The sequence below is a fragment of the Neomonachus schauinslandi genome, chromosome 1 (genome assembly GCF_002201575.2).
Source record: "Neomonachus schauinslandi chromosome 1, ASM220157v2, whole genome shotgun sequence".
Classification (NCBI taxonomy): Eukaryota; Metazoa; Chordata; class Mammalia; order Carnivora; family Phocidae; genus Neomonachus; species Neomonachus schauinslandi.
The window spans coordinates 40,609,724-40,626,600 of NC_058403.1; the positions used below are offsets into that span (position 1 = coordinate 40,609,724).

General features: G+C 35.7%; 1 protein-coding gene across 2 annotated transcripts in view; it reads left to right on the forward strand.

Moving 5' to 3' along the window:
* Positions 1 to 16,877, forward strand: part of EPHA3 (EPH receptor A3) — a 359,545-nt gene that overhangs the window by 282,818 nt on the left and 59,850 nt on the right. For both annotated transcript variants that reach the window (XM_021689408.2, XM_021689410.1), the window contains exons 8-10: positions 4,941 to 5,043; positions 5,759 to 5,826; positions 10,529 to 10,654. In XM_021689408.2, coding sequence (XP_021545083.1) covers positions 4,941 to 5,043; positions 5,759 to 5,826; positions 10,529 to 10,654 — 297 coding nt within the window. The remainder of the gene's footprint in view (positions 1 to 4,940; positions 5,044 to 5,758; positions 5,827 to 10,528; positions 10,655 to 16,877) is intronic.

Genomic DNA, 16,877 nt, shown 5'->3' on the forward strand with positions numbered 1-16,877 from the left:
TGAATGTGATTCCAGATTTACTACAGATACTGCTGTGGCGGCAATCTGCACGAACCTCTAATGAGGCTTCAGTGTCTGAGGTTTAAGACCCCTACAGGGTCTTGGGGTTTTGCCAAATAAGTTTTATATTTGCAATACTTCCAATGATTGATAGAGCAGATAAAAAGAGGGATAAGGAAAAGATGAGCTTTTTAACATCTTCTTCCTCATTTATAAAAATCTTTGAGTTGTGCCATTTGATTTTTTATTATTTATATATTTTTAATGATTTTATTTATTTACTTGAGAGAGAGCAAGCGAGAGCACGAGCGGGGACAGGAGCAGAGGGAGAGGGAGAAGCAGACTCTCCGCTGAGCAGGGACCTGGTCGCAGGAACCTGGGATCATGTCCTGAGCTGAAGGCAGACACTTCACTGATTGAGTCACCCAGGCTCCCCTCAGTCTGATTTTTTTAAAAATCAATTTACTCTTGCTCCTTCACCATAAAATTCTTCCAGGCTTTAAATACAGATGAGACAAAAGGTATCTTTTGTCTTAAGGTGGGGAAAAAGACAAAAATCAACTTTCTATTTTTTTTAAAAGATTTATTTATTTGAGAGAGAGAGAAAGTTGGGGGGAAGGGCAGAGAGAGAGAAAATCTTCAAGCAGACTCCCCACTGAGTGTGCAGTCTGATGCAGGGCTTGATGTCATGACCCTGAGGTCATGACCTGAGCTGAAACCAAGAGTTGGATGCTTAACTGACTGAGCCACCCAGGCACCCCTAACTTTCTATTTTTTTAATCAAAATGTTATCTTCATAAAAATTCTAAGAACTTAAGAGTCTTATTTGTTATATATTGATATTTAATATATATATGTATATACATATATAAAAGACTCATGTTTGGATTTCTTTAACAGTTTGCTGTTTATTGTACTTTTTATTTTTTTTTAATTTCCTAGTTTTTATTTTTAAAAATTATATGAAAAGTTCTCATTCATAACCCATATAGATAGTTCTCAGTAGAACAAAGTGTATTTTTACTTGGAATTTAAATAATATTTTTTGAACTAGGTTAAAATGTCTTACTTTTTACAGTAATTGTCATCTACCTTTTACCAATGAGGAAACTGAGAAATAGGGAGGTTTAAATTAGCTTTCCAAAATCACACCATTGGTAAATGATGGGTCTGATTCTAGAACCCATGTATTCATGTGACAATATATTTAGCATTCTCCTAAATATTTTATCTGGTCCTGTTCCATAGGCTATTCAGATACTATTATTTCCTTTTTATGTGGCCTAGGACACAGAGTTTATATGTTTTTTCTCAGGTTGCATAGCCAGTAAGTGGGGTCAGTGAGCCTAGAATCTCCAAGTTTTGGAGTACTGATCCAGTGCTGCGATTGCACATTTCATATATATATATATGAATATACTCATATATATATATATGAATATATTCATATATATATATATGAATATATATATATACTCCTATAAACTTTCATATATATATATATACTCCTATAAACTTTCATATATGTGTATATATATATACTCCTATAAACTTTCATATATGTGTATATATATATATATATATATATATATATATATTCCTATAAACTCTACAACTATATATATATAATAGTTGTAGGGTTTATAGGAGTAGAAGGGCTTCCCTAGAGTTAAGGCAACATCTCCAAAGTGCAAAGAGTATGAAACTGTGGCATGCTTGGAAACACAGTCAACTGTCTAGAAACCTTCAGTGGGCAGAAACTGAACCACAGCACTTTTTGCCAGTTTTTCACTGGGAAAATGAAATAATAAAAATATATAACATTTATTAAGCACTTACTATGTGCTTGGCACTGTTTTAAGTGTTTTAACTGCATTAGCCCATTTAATCCTCACAACAATGAGATATTATGTCACACAGCAAATAAGTGCAAATCCAGGCATTCTGGTTCACGAGAATGAGCTCCTAACCAGTCTGCTTTAGGGAGAGAAAGCTGGCAGTATGTATAGGATATACTAAAACAGGCAGTGACTAGAAACAGGGGAAGCAGTTTGCTTGTGGGAAAAAATATTCAAAATGAGTTTCTAAGACATAATAGACATTTAGCAGCATGCCACATAAAGTCATTGGACAACTCTATTATGCATTTAGTCAATATTACTCATTAAAATGTTTGCTAATTTCACCAGCAAAAATGATCAGTTTGATTATGTGCTTTAGATAGTCTCCAGGATTCATAGCTATTTAGAGCTAGAGGAGATTGCAGAGATGTTCTAGTTTAATCCTGCCTGTGTCAGAAAGATAAACTGAGAAGTCCTCTTTCTTCTATCATGTTTCCCCTCCCAGTTTCACTGACCTTTATTTTATCAACTGGCTAAAATTTACAGAGAATGTAGACCTTGCTGCTCTTTATAAGTTATTACAGGGTACAAAATGGAAAGCATGAGATAGAGTTATTATTATAGGTTTATGGAGCATTATTGAATCACTAGGTTAAGTTATTTTGCAGACTAATATAGATCTATATCCCACACATGGGGATATATCTGTCCAGGTCTTCTGGGAGGTAGATATGAAGATGGAATTACAAGAGCTTTATAGGGGGAAATGCAGGTAGGGGAAACAGGCTGGAAGAGAAGAAGTGTGGGGCAGCACCTCAGGCTGGGATGTAGGTCAGCTGTCTGTGAAGAGCAGGAGGGAAAGAGAAGCATCGAGAAGGAAGAAACTCAGACAACAGTGCAGCTCGGAGGGTCTCCCAAGCCCACACAGAGCCCCAGAATGAAGACTGCCATTGAGGAATCCTGCATTGAGCAGGGAGGGCCTGACTCCAGTCTCCTTGCAGTGGTTAGTCATTGAGGGGAGCGTGTCCCATGCATAAAGGCTGTAGTGGGTCCTGAAGGGGGAGGCTGTCTGCCTGCTGCAGTCCTGGCAGCAGGGAGATCCGAGCAGGCACTCCCATGATGCCACAGTGGGGTAAACAACAGTTTGCTGGTAGTAAAGAATAAAGTGCTTGCAGCAGTTTAGATTATAAGTATGCCGTGCTGCCACACTTTGAGCTCTTTTTTTCAGATGCTGAGAAAACTTCTCAAATCCTATTTGTCATGTCTCTTCATTTGTATCACTTAGCTATTCCTAAAGCAGCATTATTTTCAAGAAAACCTTCCAAAGTTAGATGTTGATCAGACTGAACATTGGATATTGGCTTCTGGAGAGGAGACGGTATTCAAATAATCAAACTCTTTCTTCTAAGATCTTTTGATAGATCACTCATTCATTTGTGCACAGGTATTTACTACAAGAGGGATATATGTTAAAATATGAGCATGTGAAAGGGGTTGTTCCAGGAGCTGCGCATATTTTAGAAAGTCTAGAGATCAGGATGCTTATGGAGTTTGTTAGCAGATGAGGCTGGGGCTATAAGCAAGGAACAGGATCTTAAATGGCTTTACCTGCTCTGCTACAGAATTTGCATTTTATCTTAAAAGTGATGGAGAGCCCTACAGAACTTTTAGGCATGAGAATGACAAGGTCAGATTCATGGTTTAGAAGGAATACTATGGTGGCCATGCAAATAGAGACCAATTACGAATTTCTAACTGTAATCCAGAAGAGAAATGAAGACATAAACTAAAACACTTAAAGAGTTTGGTGATTAATTGGATATTGAATGATCAGAAGAGGGAAAAGACAAGATGACTTCATATTTATAGTCTATACCCTTGCTCCTCAAAATGTGGACTAGAATCAGCAGCAGCAGCATCACTCGGAGCTCACAAGAAAAGCAGGTGTCGGTCCCCATTCTAGACCAACTGGATCAGAAACCACTTTTCCAAAAGATTCCTAAGTGTTTTGAATGAGCACTGAAGTTAGAGAAACATTGGTCTACCTCAAGGGTCAGTGAACTCATTCTGTAAAGGGCTAGGTAATAAATATTTTTGGCTTTGTGTGTATAGTCTCTGTTATTCCTACTCAACTTGACTATTGTAACATAAAAGCAACCAAAGACAGGGGCACCTGGGTGGCTCAGTCGTTAAGCGTCTGCCTTCTGCTCAGGTCATGATCCCAGGGTCCCGGGATTGAACCCTGCATCGGGCTCCCTGCTCTTCTCCCTCTCCCACTCCCCTTGCTTGTGTTCCCTCTCTCACTGTGTCTCTCTCTGTCAAATAAATAAATAAAATCTTAAAAAAAAAAAAAAAAACCAAAGACAATACACAAATGAATGTGTCTGTGTTCCAATGCAATTTTACTAATGGACACCAAACTTGAATTTTATATAATTTTTACATGTCAAAAAATCTTCTTTTGACTTTTTACAACCATTAAAAAAAATGTAAAACCACTGTAAGCTCCTAGGCTTTACAAAAACTGGTGGCAGGCCAGGTTTGACCTCTGGGCCATTTTTGCCAACACCTTGTCTAGGTGATTGAGTGAGTGAGTGATGGGCCATTCACAAAGTTAGGAAATACAGGGAGAAGAACAATTTGTTGGTGGTATGTGTTGTAAAACATTCAAATAACTCTAGATACTGGAGGCTAAACAAGCTTGATTAGAAAGCTTTTATCATTTCGTTCCTGGAAATCTTACCTGTTCTCTATGTGCCTCTGGTAACTTCTGGTTTATCCAATGAGTTTCTTTGCAATGAGGATAGAGAAAACCAGTCCAGGATATTTCACATGGTAGGCACTCAAGGTGTGTTTGATTGATGCCATTGAAACAGAGTATTTTACCTTATAAACTAGAAATTTCAAGCACCATTGTAGGAAATGTCTTTTTCTTTTTTCTTTTATTTTTTTTTACATGAAGTGAAGAGTTCTGTCTACGCTGTCTTAGGCAGTAAGCCATAGTTCAGGTAAAAACAGTAAATATGGCTTTTCCGTGCAGATGTTAGTTATGGTGTGTTAATGCCCGGCCTTTTCTTATTTTTCTCCGCCAACTCACAGCTTTCTCCATCTCTGGGGAAAACAGCCAAGTGGTCATGATTGCCATTTCGGCGGCTGTGGCCATTATCCTGCTCACGGTCGTCACTTACGTCTTGATCGGGAGGTGAGTTCACGGGCTCTTTTACCACTTACTTTCATTATTGCTTTGCCTGCTCCCTCAGTGGCTGCCAAAATCCGAAGAGTGTGGTCCATGAAGTATTTTAACAAATAAGCATGTCTCCACTTAGATCTAGATCTTTCTTTCTTCCCCTCCCTTTCTTTTGTTTCTTCATCTTTAGTTTTGATTTTCTTTCTTCCATTAAATTCCTGCCCCACTCTTCAACACATTCCAGTTCTCCTCTCCCTTTTGACCTCACTTGTAGGTTTAACTTTCTTTTTCCAATTATCCTCTCACTCTTCAAATACGCCCCAGATTTCCCTGCCACTTTCTCACCCAGAACACTGGTAATGCGGCACCGCACTAATCACTAACAATGGAGACTTTACCCTTCATTCATTCTAACAGCAGTTGTTAAAAAAAAAAAAAAAAAAAAAACACTATAAACACTTTCTAAGGCCATTATAAAAACTGAGCTGAAGGGGTCTGCACAGTGGGGAAGCAACTCTACATATCTCCTCATTAGGCAGCTTTCCAGAGTCCCCAGAGAAAGAGGCTTTCTATAAAGGATTTAGAAAATATGAAGTCATTAAACTTTCACTAAAGCATTTAATTGTTTGAGGAAAATGCTTTATTTTTTTGTGCTTTGCACATTCTGAGCATAGATAATTGCTTTAAGTATATTTTCTTTCTGTGTTCTCTTCCCTTGACTTACCTCCAGGTTCTGTGGCTATAACAAGTCAAAACACGGTACAGATGAAAAAAGACTTCATTTCGGGAATGGACATTGTAAGTTCCTAAGCTGTTTTGGTGCTTTGGATTTTGTATTTCAGTTTTTCCAGTTATTGATTTATAATTGGATAACTTCCCCACAAAGAGAATGCAAAAGTAGTCCTATGAAAGAATTGAGCAAAATTAAATTAATTTTAAATGGAGAGGGAAATTCATGGCTCTGCATTAATTTTTACATGGCCACATTTCAGCATACTTAAGCCAAAATGAAGGATAACCTGTGGTTTCTTTCCAGATAATGCACATAATGGAGAGTATGGACCATAGTCAGCTCTGCATAGCTGAAAGGCAAAGCGTATCTTCAATTGCCTCATTTCTCGTCCTTTGCTAAAATCTAAATAGGCACCTTTTCCCTTTCCTAACTTCCAAATAAATATAAACAACTTCTGTTTATGTGAAATGCCTTACTCTGTTTTGTCAACCAACCAGGAGAGAGCCTTTAAAATAAACTGTATATTTTGGAGTCACATGATATCCAACTAGTAGGAAAGCCTGCACTTTTCCCTCATATTTTAATACCAATCAGTTTAGTGTCTTTTTAATATTTTCTAAAAGAAATACTTTTTTAAGGAAATGAAGTGTTTATATCTAATAAGAAGACTCTTTTTTTTTTCCTTCTTCTGGCAAAACAAATCATCCCAAGCATTTTGATTTTCCAAACTATGACTCAATTTAATGTGGCAATTACTAATCAGTGGACTCAAATGGAATAGCATGTTCTTATGGAAATTAGTACAGGCTATCCTCATACTTATGTGCTCTCAAGTAGTCCCAATATAACTAATGTGGTCTTGTAAGCATTACTTTCTTTGGCATTCACCACTGCCTTGTAAAATTATTTTCAATTCAGCATCATACTTTATATCAGTCATTGGCTTTGCATCTAAAAATTGTAGCTCTAGTTCTAACTCAAATAAAAGCTTGATTTCCTGTTGCTAACATGCAGGGGGCATACAGTAGCTTGCAAAAAAAAAAAAAGAATGTCTTCCAAAATGTAAATTGATGTGACATGAACACAGTGACAGAGTTTACAGAGAGCATTTTTTCTCTATCTCATTGCAGTCCTTACAGAATAATTCACAAAAGCCAAAGTAGTACCTTCCTAATAGCAGCACCTCATCATTTCAGATTAGTTAGGTTACCAACTCAAAAGTCTTAAAAGAATGGATGAACAAATTACAGGATACTTGTCTAGCTTTTTTCATGGTCCCATAAAAACAGAGTCCCAGTCGCCATGCATCAATTAGAGCAGTTACATTCCTGTGGATTAAGCTGTTCTTAATTTGAGTTAGATAGTCAATGTAAATATTGTCTTTAGAGCAAAACCATACTGTTTTTTTTTATATCAGAATTGTAAAGCTCATGAATTTGGAACAATGATAAGTTTCTGTATCCCAATTGCAAGCAGGTTCCTCTATCCCTCCAATCTGTTTTAGCTGTTGGTTTTTCTGGTGGGGTTGGTTGAAACGTTAATTTTCTTCAAATGCACAATATCTTTATGACAGACAAACAAAAAAGAATTGCATTTAATCCTAGCTATAAGGGCATAAAGTAACTTATATGCATGTCATAAACTTTCTGCGTCTTAATCCTACAGCTGGTTTATTTCAGACCATTTATTTGGTATTACTTTAAAAAGCTCTAGCTATGAACTATTCCCTCCAGCCTTGTTACAAATCCTATAATATTGCTTCAAAAGGAAAGAAATGTGTTTCACCTCCTAAGATCCTGTGCCCTTACCCTCTCTGGCTAGGCCTTTTTATTTTTTGCTGTCCTTAGGGCAACTCATGCTGGTAAAATGGAAATGTAAATTATTGTGTTTGCACAGAACGAGCTGTAAAGTAGTGTAGCTTAACACGTGTGCATGTGTTTATTATCTGGTTTTCTTGACACAGCCCAGTTACTCTGTAGGTTGCCCTTAATTATTGGTGTGAAGGGATTATGGGCCTTGTATCCTGCATCACCTGATTCCCGGAACCTCTGGGTTCAGCAGTTAAAAGTCGGCAGCCTAAGCTCCCACAGTGAACAGGCTATTTTGCTTGGGGGTGTGTGTATGTTATATTTGTATTGTTCCCCAAATTCCATGTGGATAGAAAAACAATTTATATGATTTTAATTCATTGCAGTGAATTTGATTGATTTTAGTTGGGAATGACTATTGAATTTTCAGATTATTTAGTAATACATATACTCCTCAGGGCTGCCAGCTATGGGAGATAACTCTAAGCATACTTTCAAGGCTGTTTAAAACCCGTGCTTATTTAAAATGTTTGAGGCTTTGCTCCTGACGTCTCATTTATAATGATCTTTGCAAATTCTGCTGCTAGTAAATTGCTTCCAAATTGATTTCCTGGACGTGAGCAAAGTAAAACATTTGTAATTGTTTACAAGAAAAAAAATTCATTTTGGGGGGGGCGGAATTTAGTTTTTACCTTATCTTTAAAAGTGTTTCTTTTTCCTTGAAAAGGAATATTAAATTTCCTTACCTTAATAGTTCCTTACCTTATAATCTACTAGAGATGAATCAAAACAGGATGATCGTATAGCCTAGCTTTCCTTTGAGGTGAGCCTTCATTACAAAAAGATTCTGACACAATTTTATTTCCTGACATATTTTAGTAAGTCTACAGTTACTTTTACTGTTTTCCTTACTCCTAAGCAAGAAAAGTATGAGAGCTTTCCTTAATCTGTTTGCTTGTATTAAGGGTAAAGTGTTTTGGTACTGCTAATATTAGAAATAGGTTTAGTGTACTAATAAACTATAGAAGACCACTGTCCTAAGGAGTGGCTCGGCCATCTGTCTTTATAGGAAGCAATAATGTTTACAATAATGGCAGAAGCTTGCAAACTGATCTGGGAGCTCAAAAGGAATGGACATTTCTGAGTAGGGGGAGTGTTAGCCTTTCTTCTTCATTTGATCCCCACTCTCCCAGTCCTACCCTGCAGTCTCAAAATCATCTGAAGGTGTAGCTGAGGAATATCGAATTTTTACTTCCTAACCACCATTTATTTTTATAATCCATTTTTTGCATATGCTTCTATTTCTTTACTCAAAACCTATATGGATACTTTGCGGGAACATAAATTATTAGGTGGTGTAACCATGGCATTCAAAAAGAAGTCCTATAGGTCAATAAACTAATCATTTCTCAGCCCACGCTATGAAATGCTAGACCTGTTGGCCTGATGTCTATTGCGCTGAAGGCTTTCCAGAATAATTGCTGCCATCAGTCTCTACACTCATTTCATGCAAAGCCTGAAACGGAGTTGAAGAAGTCTTTGGTCGTCACAGAATGTTCAGTTGCAATTTGTCATTAAGATTGTTTCATTATAAAATTATACTGGAAAAGACAACATCTGATTTAATTTGTTACTTTAGGATTAAAAAAAATTTCAATAATATAGTGTTATAAATGAAAAAATACATCACTATTAGGCATCCCTGCCCCTTGCTAAAACAATGTTACCAATATTTTTTTACCAGTGTTACCAAAATTAAAAGTAAAAATCCATCATATTAGTACATATATAATTTCCTTTAATATTAGAGCATGTTCATGTACTTTAGTAGATCCTAGTCTCCCTTTTTTAAAAATTTATTTTAGGGGTGCCTGGCTGGCTCAGCTGGTAAAGCATGTGACTCTTGATCTCAGGGTTGTGAGTTCAAGCCCCACATTGGGCATAGAGCTTACTTAAAAAAAAATAATTTTACTTTAAAGAAAGTTAGTTTATGGAACATTCCAAATTGTTTCTAATACGACTTATTTTTCCAAATGATCGGAATCTCATTAGTATTGAATGAAATCCAAAATGATTCTCCCTTATCTTCTATCCATGTTATTTTGATTATAGAACATCACAAAAAATTTCACCTTCAGAATAATTAAATAAATACATATATTATGAAGGAGGTTTATATTTAACAAGCTATAAAAATAATTTGTATTTGGAATTTAGCTTCTTAGCACCATTATTAAACTTACAGAGAATTTATATTGCCCTGAACTATGTTGAAAAGCTATACAATAAGATTTCAGTTAATTGATACTATATTAGTACATGCATATAATACTCACTTTGTATATATGTATCCTCACAGGTTTAAGTAGATCTATAACTGCAGTGGGGGATTTTGATTGTGAATGTTACTGAAAGCAGAATAGTGTCAGACAAAAGACATGATGTTTTATATCCTTTAATTAATTTATCTGTAATTATAGCTGCCGTTCCACCTTATGGAGTTATTTCACAAACTGATTTATTGTCAGATGTGGCATTGTCATAAATATTTGTTTACTGCACTCTTCGTAGAATCATAAATGTGTAATAGCCTTATTGGTGTTCACTCACTAACACTTCTGGTAGTAATTACTGGGTCTACTCAATTCTGAAACACCATCTCCTTGAGATTCCCCTTTTTGAAAGTCCATTTTCCTTCTAATGTTTTTGCAGAGAAAGTTCATTGTGTTTCCTCATTTGTTTCATTATGGGAAACTTTGTTTCTTAAGTGGTTCAATACTTAGTCCCACTTCTCTGTCTGCCAGTTGCTGTGGTACCTGAGAATAAACTAAAGGTTGGTGTACTTTTTTGTAATGGGGATTTTTTTTTCACTAGCAATGTGATTACAAAATTGTGTCAGTAAAATTTTAAAATTTTAAAATCTAGCTACAATAATGCCTTTCTTCCTTCCTTTAAACAGTAAAACTTCCAGGTCTCAGGACTTACGTTGACCCACACACATACGAAGACCCTACCCAAGCAGTTCATGAGTTTGCCAAGGAATTGGATGCCACCAACATATCCATTGACAAAGTTGTTGGAGCAGGTAACCACCACAGTAATCCCACTCTCAACCCCGTGTCAATTACAAGTTTACAACTATGAATAAGAATGCTGCCTGAGATCCCTCACGTTCCCAAGCCTAAGTTATATTGCTATGAAAAGGGACATTTTTTTTTTTCCTGATTTCATGATCAAAGGCAGGCAAAAAGTAAATGAAGGAGTATCTAATGGAATGGAATGATTTCAAAGGTGCCAGACTTACAGACTCATAGACCATGGTCAGCTTTTTATTTATTGAATTTCAGAGCCGGCAGCCACAAGAGCTCAGTCCTCCCCTGGCTGTGCTGATCAGGTGTCACAAAGCCTATCTGGCTGAATAGGGATAACAGGATAAAAGTGTCTTATTTTAAACAAGCTCACCACGTGAAAATTTTGATTTTGTAAAAAAGGTAATTTTAGAATCCTCTTTGGGATTAAAAAAAGAGACAACACGAAATAAAATCATAAATGACACATTTTACACAAATTTACTTAAAACTATTTTTGAGTGAATAGTTTAAGTAATGTAAAGTGCTCCATTTTAATAGTTGCCTGTAACTTTGTATAGTCTTAATTCATTTGTGTTGAAGCTTGTTTTCATATAGACATCTCTTCATTCTAATCATGAATCTAGTCAATCATAGATCCATTAACAAATACCTGTGGATTGTTAATAGCAGTTGCATATTTCCAATAAAAATTATAGGTACTTATAAGTAATGATATTTATACATTTACACATAAATGTATGAACACTTACAGACATGCAGTGTGAGACTGAATAAAAACTACTACTTAAAAGTAAAAAAAAATATTGTACAATAGTTTTATTCCATCATCTCATTAGTCAATATTGTTTTAAAAACAATTGCGAAGTTGATGTAGGGAATAGAAAGACTGAGAAATTAACTCATTGAATTATGCATAACATATCGGATCATGTTTTCTGCAAGTACTATATATATGACTGATGCTTCTTTACATAAATGTGCATATAATTTTCTCTGTTTCTGTGTCTGTACATCAAAGCAGTATTTAGAATTCTAGTGGTATTTGCTATTCAAGCAGGACAAACTGAGTAATTCATATTATCTAAATAAGATGATAATTCACTAAATCTTCTCCTCTAACTTTATTAATATTTTATCCTCCTAAAACTCACATGTGCAGGGGCGCCTGGGTGGCTCAGTCATTAAGCGTCCACCTTTGGCTCAGGTCCTGATCCCAGGGTCCTGGGATCGAGCGAGCCCCGCATCAGGCTCCCTGCTCCGCGGGAATCCTGCTTCTCCCTCTCCCACTCCCCCTGTTTGTGTTCCCTCTCTCGCTGTGTCTCTCTCTGTCAAATAAATAAATAAAATCTTTAAAAAAAATACTCACATGTGCAGGTAATAGTAAAATATGGAACTAGGAATTCATAAAAGGAGAATAGAGTATGTGCTTCTTTTTCCAAAATCGAAGACTTAAGAATATACACATTCATCATATATCCATGTTAATCCAGTTAAAACAAATATATATTGATTACTCTTTCATTTGTGCAGTTCTGCTTTGTAAACTGCTCTGTGGTGCAGAGAGCTTTTGTAGTGCTGGTGTTAATGTCCCACAAGAGTGCACTGTTCTCTAACGTGGAAACCTCGGAAGCATAGGTAGCACAAAACCTTTGCACGCTCAACTGATGTGAGGAGGAGAAATCCACTTATGCTTAGCCAGTGTCCAGAAGGCTAGACAGACATTTGGGACCTTGAACTTTGGGACCCTCTGCATTAGTAAAAGCTTAAATATATCAATGTTATTGATAACACCAGATATCTAGAACACAGTGGTGTGAGACAAAACACACTCATTAAAAATGGTATCTGATAAATGAGATAAAAGGAAAGGCTACTTACACTGACTCAGTTAATAATCCCTGATGCTTATTAAAGATCAGGACAAATCATCTTTTTTCATTTCTCTCTTCAAACATATTTGTAAAAAAAATAGACATATGCCCCATTTTCAGGGTTGTGTAGCCAATATCCTCATTTGCCACATTCAGGGCAATAATACTGTGCCTGCTTTGCTTGCAAACAAGTAGATCTTCAAGGTCAATTATACCTCTCCTGGAAGATCTCAATATAATTTGTACACCCAGTTCTAGTCTGCCTTGATTCGCCTTTCAAGGGTTTGTCATCACCAAGATAGAATAAGAGATTGAGATTTTGAAAGCTATCAGTTTTTCTTAACATTTTGTTTTACAAAATGTAAAATATCTACAAAAGTAGAGGAAATTGTATAATAGTATAATGGAGAGTATAGTATAACAGTACCCATTTCCACAACAACTTCAATAACAATCTATTCCTGGCCAGCCTTCTTTCATTTATACACTTACTCATTTCCTATATCCTTTTACATTTTTAAAAGTAATGTTGTCCATAAAAATTTAATAATTGTGCTAAATTGATTAGCAATTATCTTTCATTGCTGCAAGACTGAATCTTTCAGAGACAAAACTTTCGCAGTCAATTAAATATGCAGAAAGACTCTATATATGTCAGCCAATTCTCTAAGTTTCTGTCAGAGATTTTATACAAAGAAATAGATATAACGGAAACTCTCATTTATACTTTGGCTAATCGGAAAATTAAGCCCTTATTGCAAATAACAAAATTAAAATTGAACCATAAATTTACTTTCTCAAAGTAGTAAATTTTTTAATAATGGAATTCATAATGACTAAAATTCCCAGTTTTATTCCTCCATCCAACCATTATTTCAAAGATTAAATACTGAAAATTTCTGAAAGTAGAATATATTCGTTTAATTCTCTATCCTATGCTAGGCATTCACATGATATTTAACTTTATTAGCCTATTGGATAGGCATTGTCTCCATTTCACCAGATGAGGAAACAATAGCTAAAAATCTGGATGACCTATAGTTAGTTACTAACTGAAAACCAAAATTTGAATCTTTAACTTTTCAATTTCAAAGTCCATACTAGACACTAATAATTACAGTAGTGCCTTCATCTAACATTTTTGTGAGGATTGTGGTAATTCCTGTTAATGTGCAGTGCTTAGCTGACACATTAACATTGTTCTATACGTATTTTTATTAAGCTTCTCTTATTAAAATAGTAGGAGGAGAGCGGAATTTGAAGCCAAGGCAGAGTGTATTCTACTTAAACACAAGTAGATTTTTTCCTCTATTTTAAATAACATGAGTGTAAGAAATTTTACTTTGAGCAATTTTGCATTATACATCTTAAATCGGAATACAGTGTGCCCATTCTCATAAAGCATAGTTTATTTCAAAGGACAAATAAAAACTGCTGCACTTATTGGATTTAAAAAATCAAGCAGTGCCTTCCAAGTGATTCTTGTAGTTGTGTTTTAACTTAGAAATGATGAGAATGACAGGATCTAAGTTTTCTTTCTTATAGTTTCAAAGTTAATTGAGTAAGACCGTGTAAAATTTGACCAGATGGAAAGATCGACCATTGTGTTTGCCCAATCTTTGTTAATTTTTCCAACAGAGTTGTTTTAAGTTATTATAAAGAGAACTGAATTAATAGTTAACATTTCTATGTTTAGTATAATATATTGGTGACCATTTCTAGTATTTATATGATGAAATAATCACATTTCAAAATTCTGGGGTTTTTAAAAATTAGCATTACTGAAACATCATTTTCTGAATTTTGGAGGTAGATAGACATTTACATATGTCAGATATCCCATTGAGAAGAAAGAAAGGAACTCTCATTGACCCACTTGAAATTCAAACTCTTCCCCATCACCCCAGTGAGGTACTTTTACAAAATACTCTCCTTTATAAATACTTGTCCAAGGTGACATTAACCTTGCTGTCACCATCATCATCACAGCAACCTCTTCTCACATCGATACAAAACTTGACAATTTAAAAAGCATTTTTATATTTGTGCTTCAATTTGATCTAACTCTTCAGAGGTAGATAGATAATTTATCCTTCTTAAGGTGGTTCTGAACTCAGAGAGGAAAATACTATGTGTCTTTACATACATTCATTCCTTTAATTGCACAAAGACCTTATGAGTTAGACACAATTGGTGTTGCCAAGTTATAGATAAGGAGACAAAGGCACAGAGAGGTTAAGATGCTTGCTCAAAATCACACGACTGATAGGTGACCGAGGAAATTAGGCCCTAGAATCCATACTCTGTCCCACAGTTCTACACTGTCTGTCCTGCAATCTGTTGACAAGTGATTTGTTGTCTAGAATAAGTGGTGATAACATCAAAATTTAAAACATGATCCATTACAGCATTTTGACTCATGATAATGGCAGAACTTTCTTTCAGAAAATTAAAGTTTATTGTGGATCATTCCTTACGGTTTGCTCAAACTTAATGTTTACACAACATGAACTGGAGCTCTCTGGCAATGTTCTAATAACCCAATATCAGGAAAGGAATGCTTATTCTTTTTAAAAATATATTTTATTTATTTATTTGAGAGAGAGCGTGCACATGTGTGCACACAAAGGGGGGGCAGAGGGAGAGGGAGAAGCAGACTCCCCTCAGGGCAGGGAGCCCAATGCGGGGCTTAATGCCAGGAACCCAAGATCATGACCTGAGCAGAAGGCAGACAGATGCTTAACCAGCTGAGCCACTCCCAGGGACACTTACTCTTGCTTACAGATTCTAACAATGATTTACTTTGCATCATAACCTCTCCCCCTATTACTCACACTCTATAATGACATATTCTCCCTTGGATTTCAAAAGTCAATGGAATGCTCTCAAATTCCACCCCTGATTCTTCCCGTAATCCGAAAGAACACTCTAGCTACAGATATCATTATTTTCTCTACACTCCCTCTAAAGGAGGAAATGAGATCTGCCTTATTTAGCATTATAACTCTGTGTTTTTCAATGTGTCTGTCATACTGTTGCCAATTGATGAGTATTTATTTTAAAAAAATGTATAAATAACTGCTTTTGGACCTTAAGTGACTTTGATAAGTTACAGCATAAGTCATTGTTTTGGAAAAAGAGACAAAACTGGATTCCTGAGAAAGAGTCAAGTCTGGGGGAGTTTAGAGCTTCCTGGAGAGAAGTGAGTTATTTGTAGTAATGCAGCTGGTAAATCAATAGGATAACCTGCTGCTTTTGTGGGTTGAAGCACTTGCTTGAACAAAATATAGAAAAGAAGCATCTCACTTCTTGACAGCTTCTCTCTGGCTGATCCAGGGGGCAAGGAGCTGGTATAAAAACTCACAGTGAGAAGGTTGGACCAAGAATGCGCTTCCATTCCGTAGATACCCTAATAATCATGTAATTCATCCTTTTTAGAAAAACCTCTCATTTGATATTTAAAAAAAAACACATTTTAAGATGTTATACAAATCAGATCTGATAATCCACATAATATTAGGATTTCATCTATAAACAAAGAACATTCTACGGGTGGCACTCCTTTGTGGCAATTACCATGGCAAGCAGTGGGTCAGAGAAATGGATGTAGAAGTTCTCTGCCCTCAGGAAGCTCAAAATATGATGCAAGAGTTATGGATAAATCTTCTCAATAACAATATATATGAAGTCAGTGCCCAAACTAGTTCTAGGCAGCTTTAGATTAGTTGACTTAGACTATTTAAAAGTCAGCAATACTCCATATTCAGTAAATTCTGGGTTAATCATGCATTTAAGACAAGTTTTTATTGAAGACATTGAATCTAAGAAAATTTTTATAGTGATTCTATAGAAAAGATTGCTACCTTTTTTTTCATACTAGTATTTTCTCCTTCCTTCCAGAAGCTCAGAGAACTTTACAACTAGTATGTCAGTAATGCAACATGCCAATACTCCAATAAAATGAATTGGTAGGAGATGCTTCTGTTCTCATTTTCAGAGAGTCTGAGTATATTGCTAAATTGGTTCTCTTAGTAATAACAGAATGGCTAGAAACATCTGAAATTTAATCTATTGCTCAACCCATAATATCTGTGTTGGTCTGTTGATTATCCTCAGGAAATGGTAGCTATGATAACAAGGAGTTAAAATCCTATTAAATAGAGCTTTCAATTTTCCTCTTGTTCTTTCATATTCTATTATTCACAATGCAGTACTTGAAAATGTATGAGGCTACTCACAAGGTCCATTTTCCATAGAGTGTGGATGTCCTGAGGTTTCTTAGGGAGTCTCTGATTATCATCTTCTGAAATAAGTTGAAGGCCTACAGTGTACATCTTGCAGATCA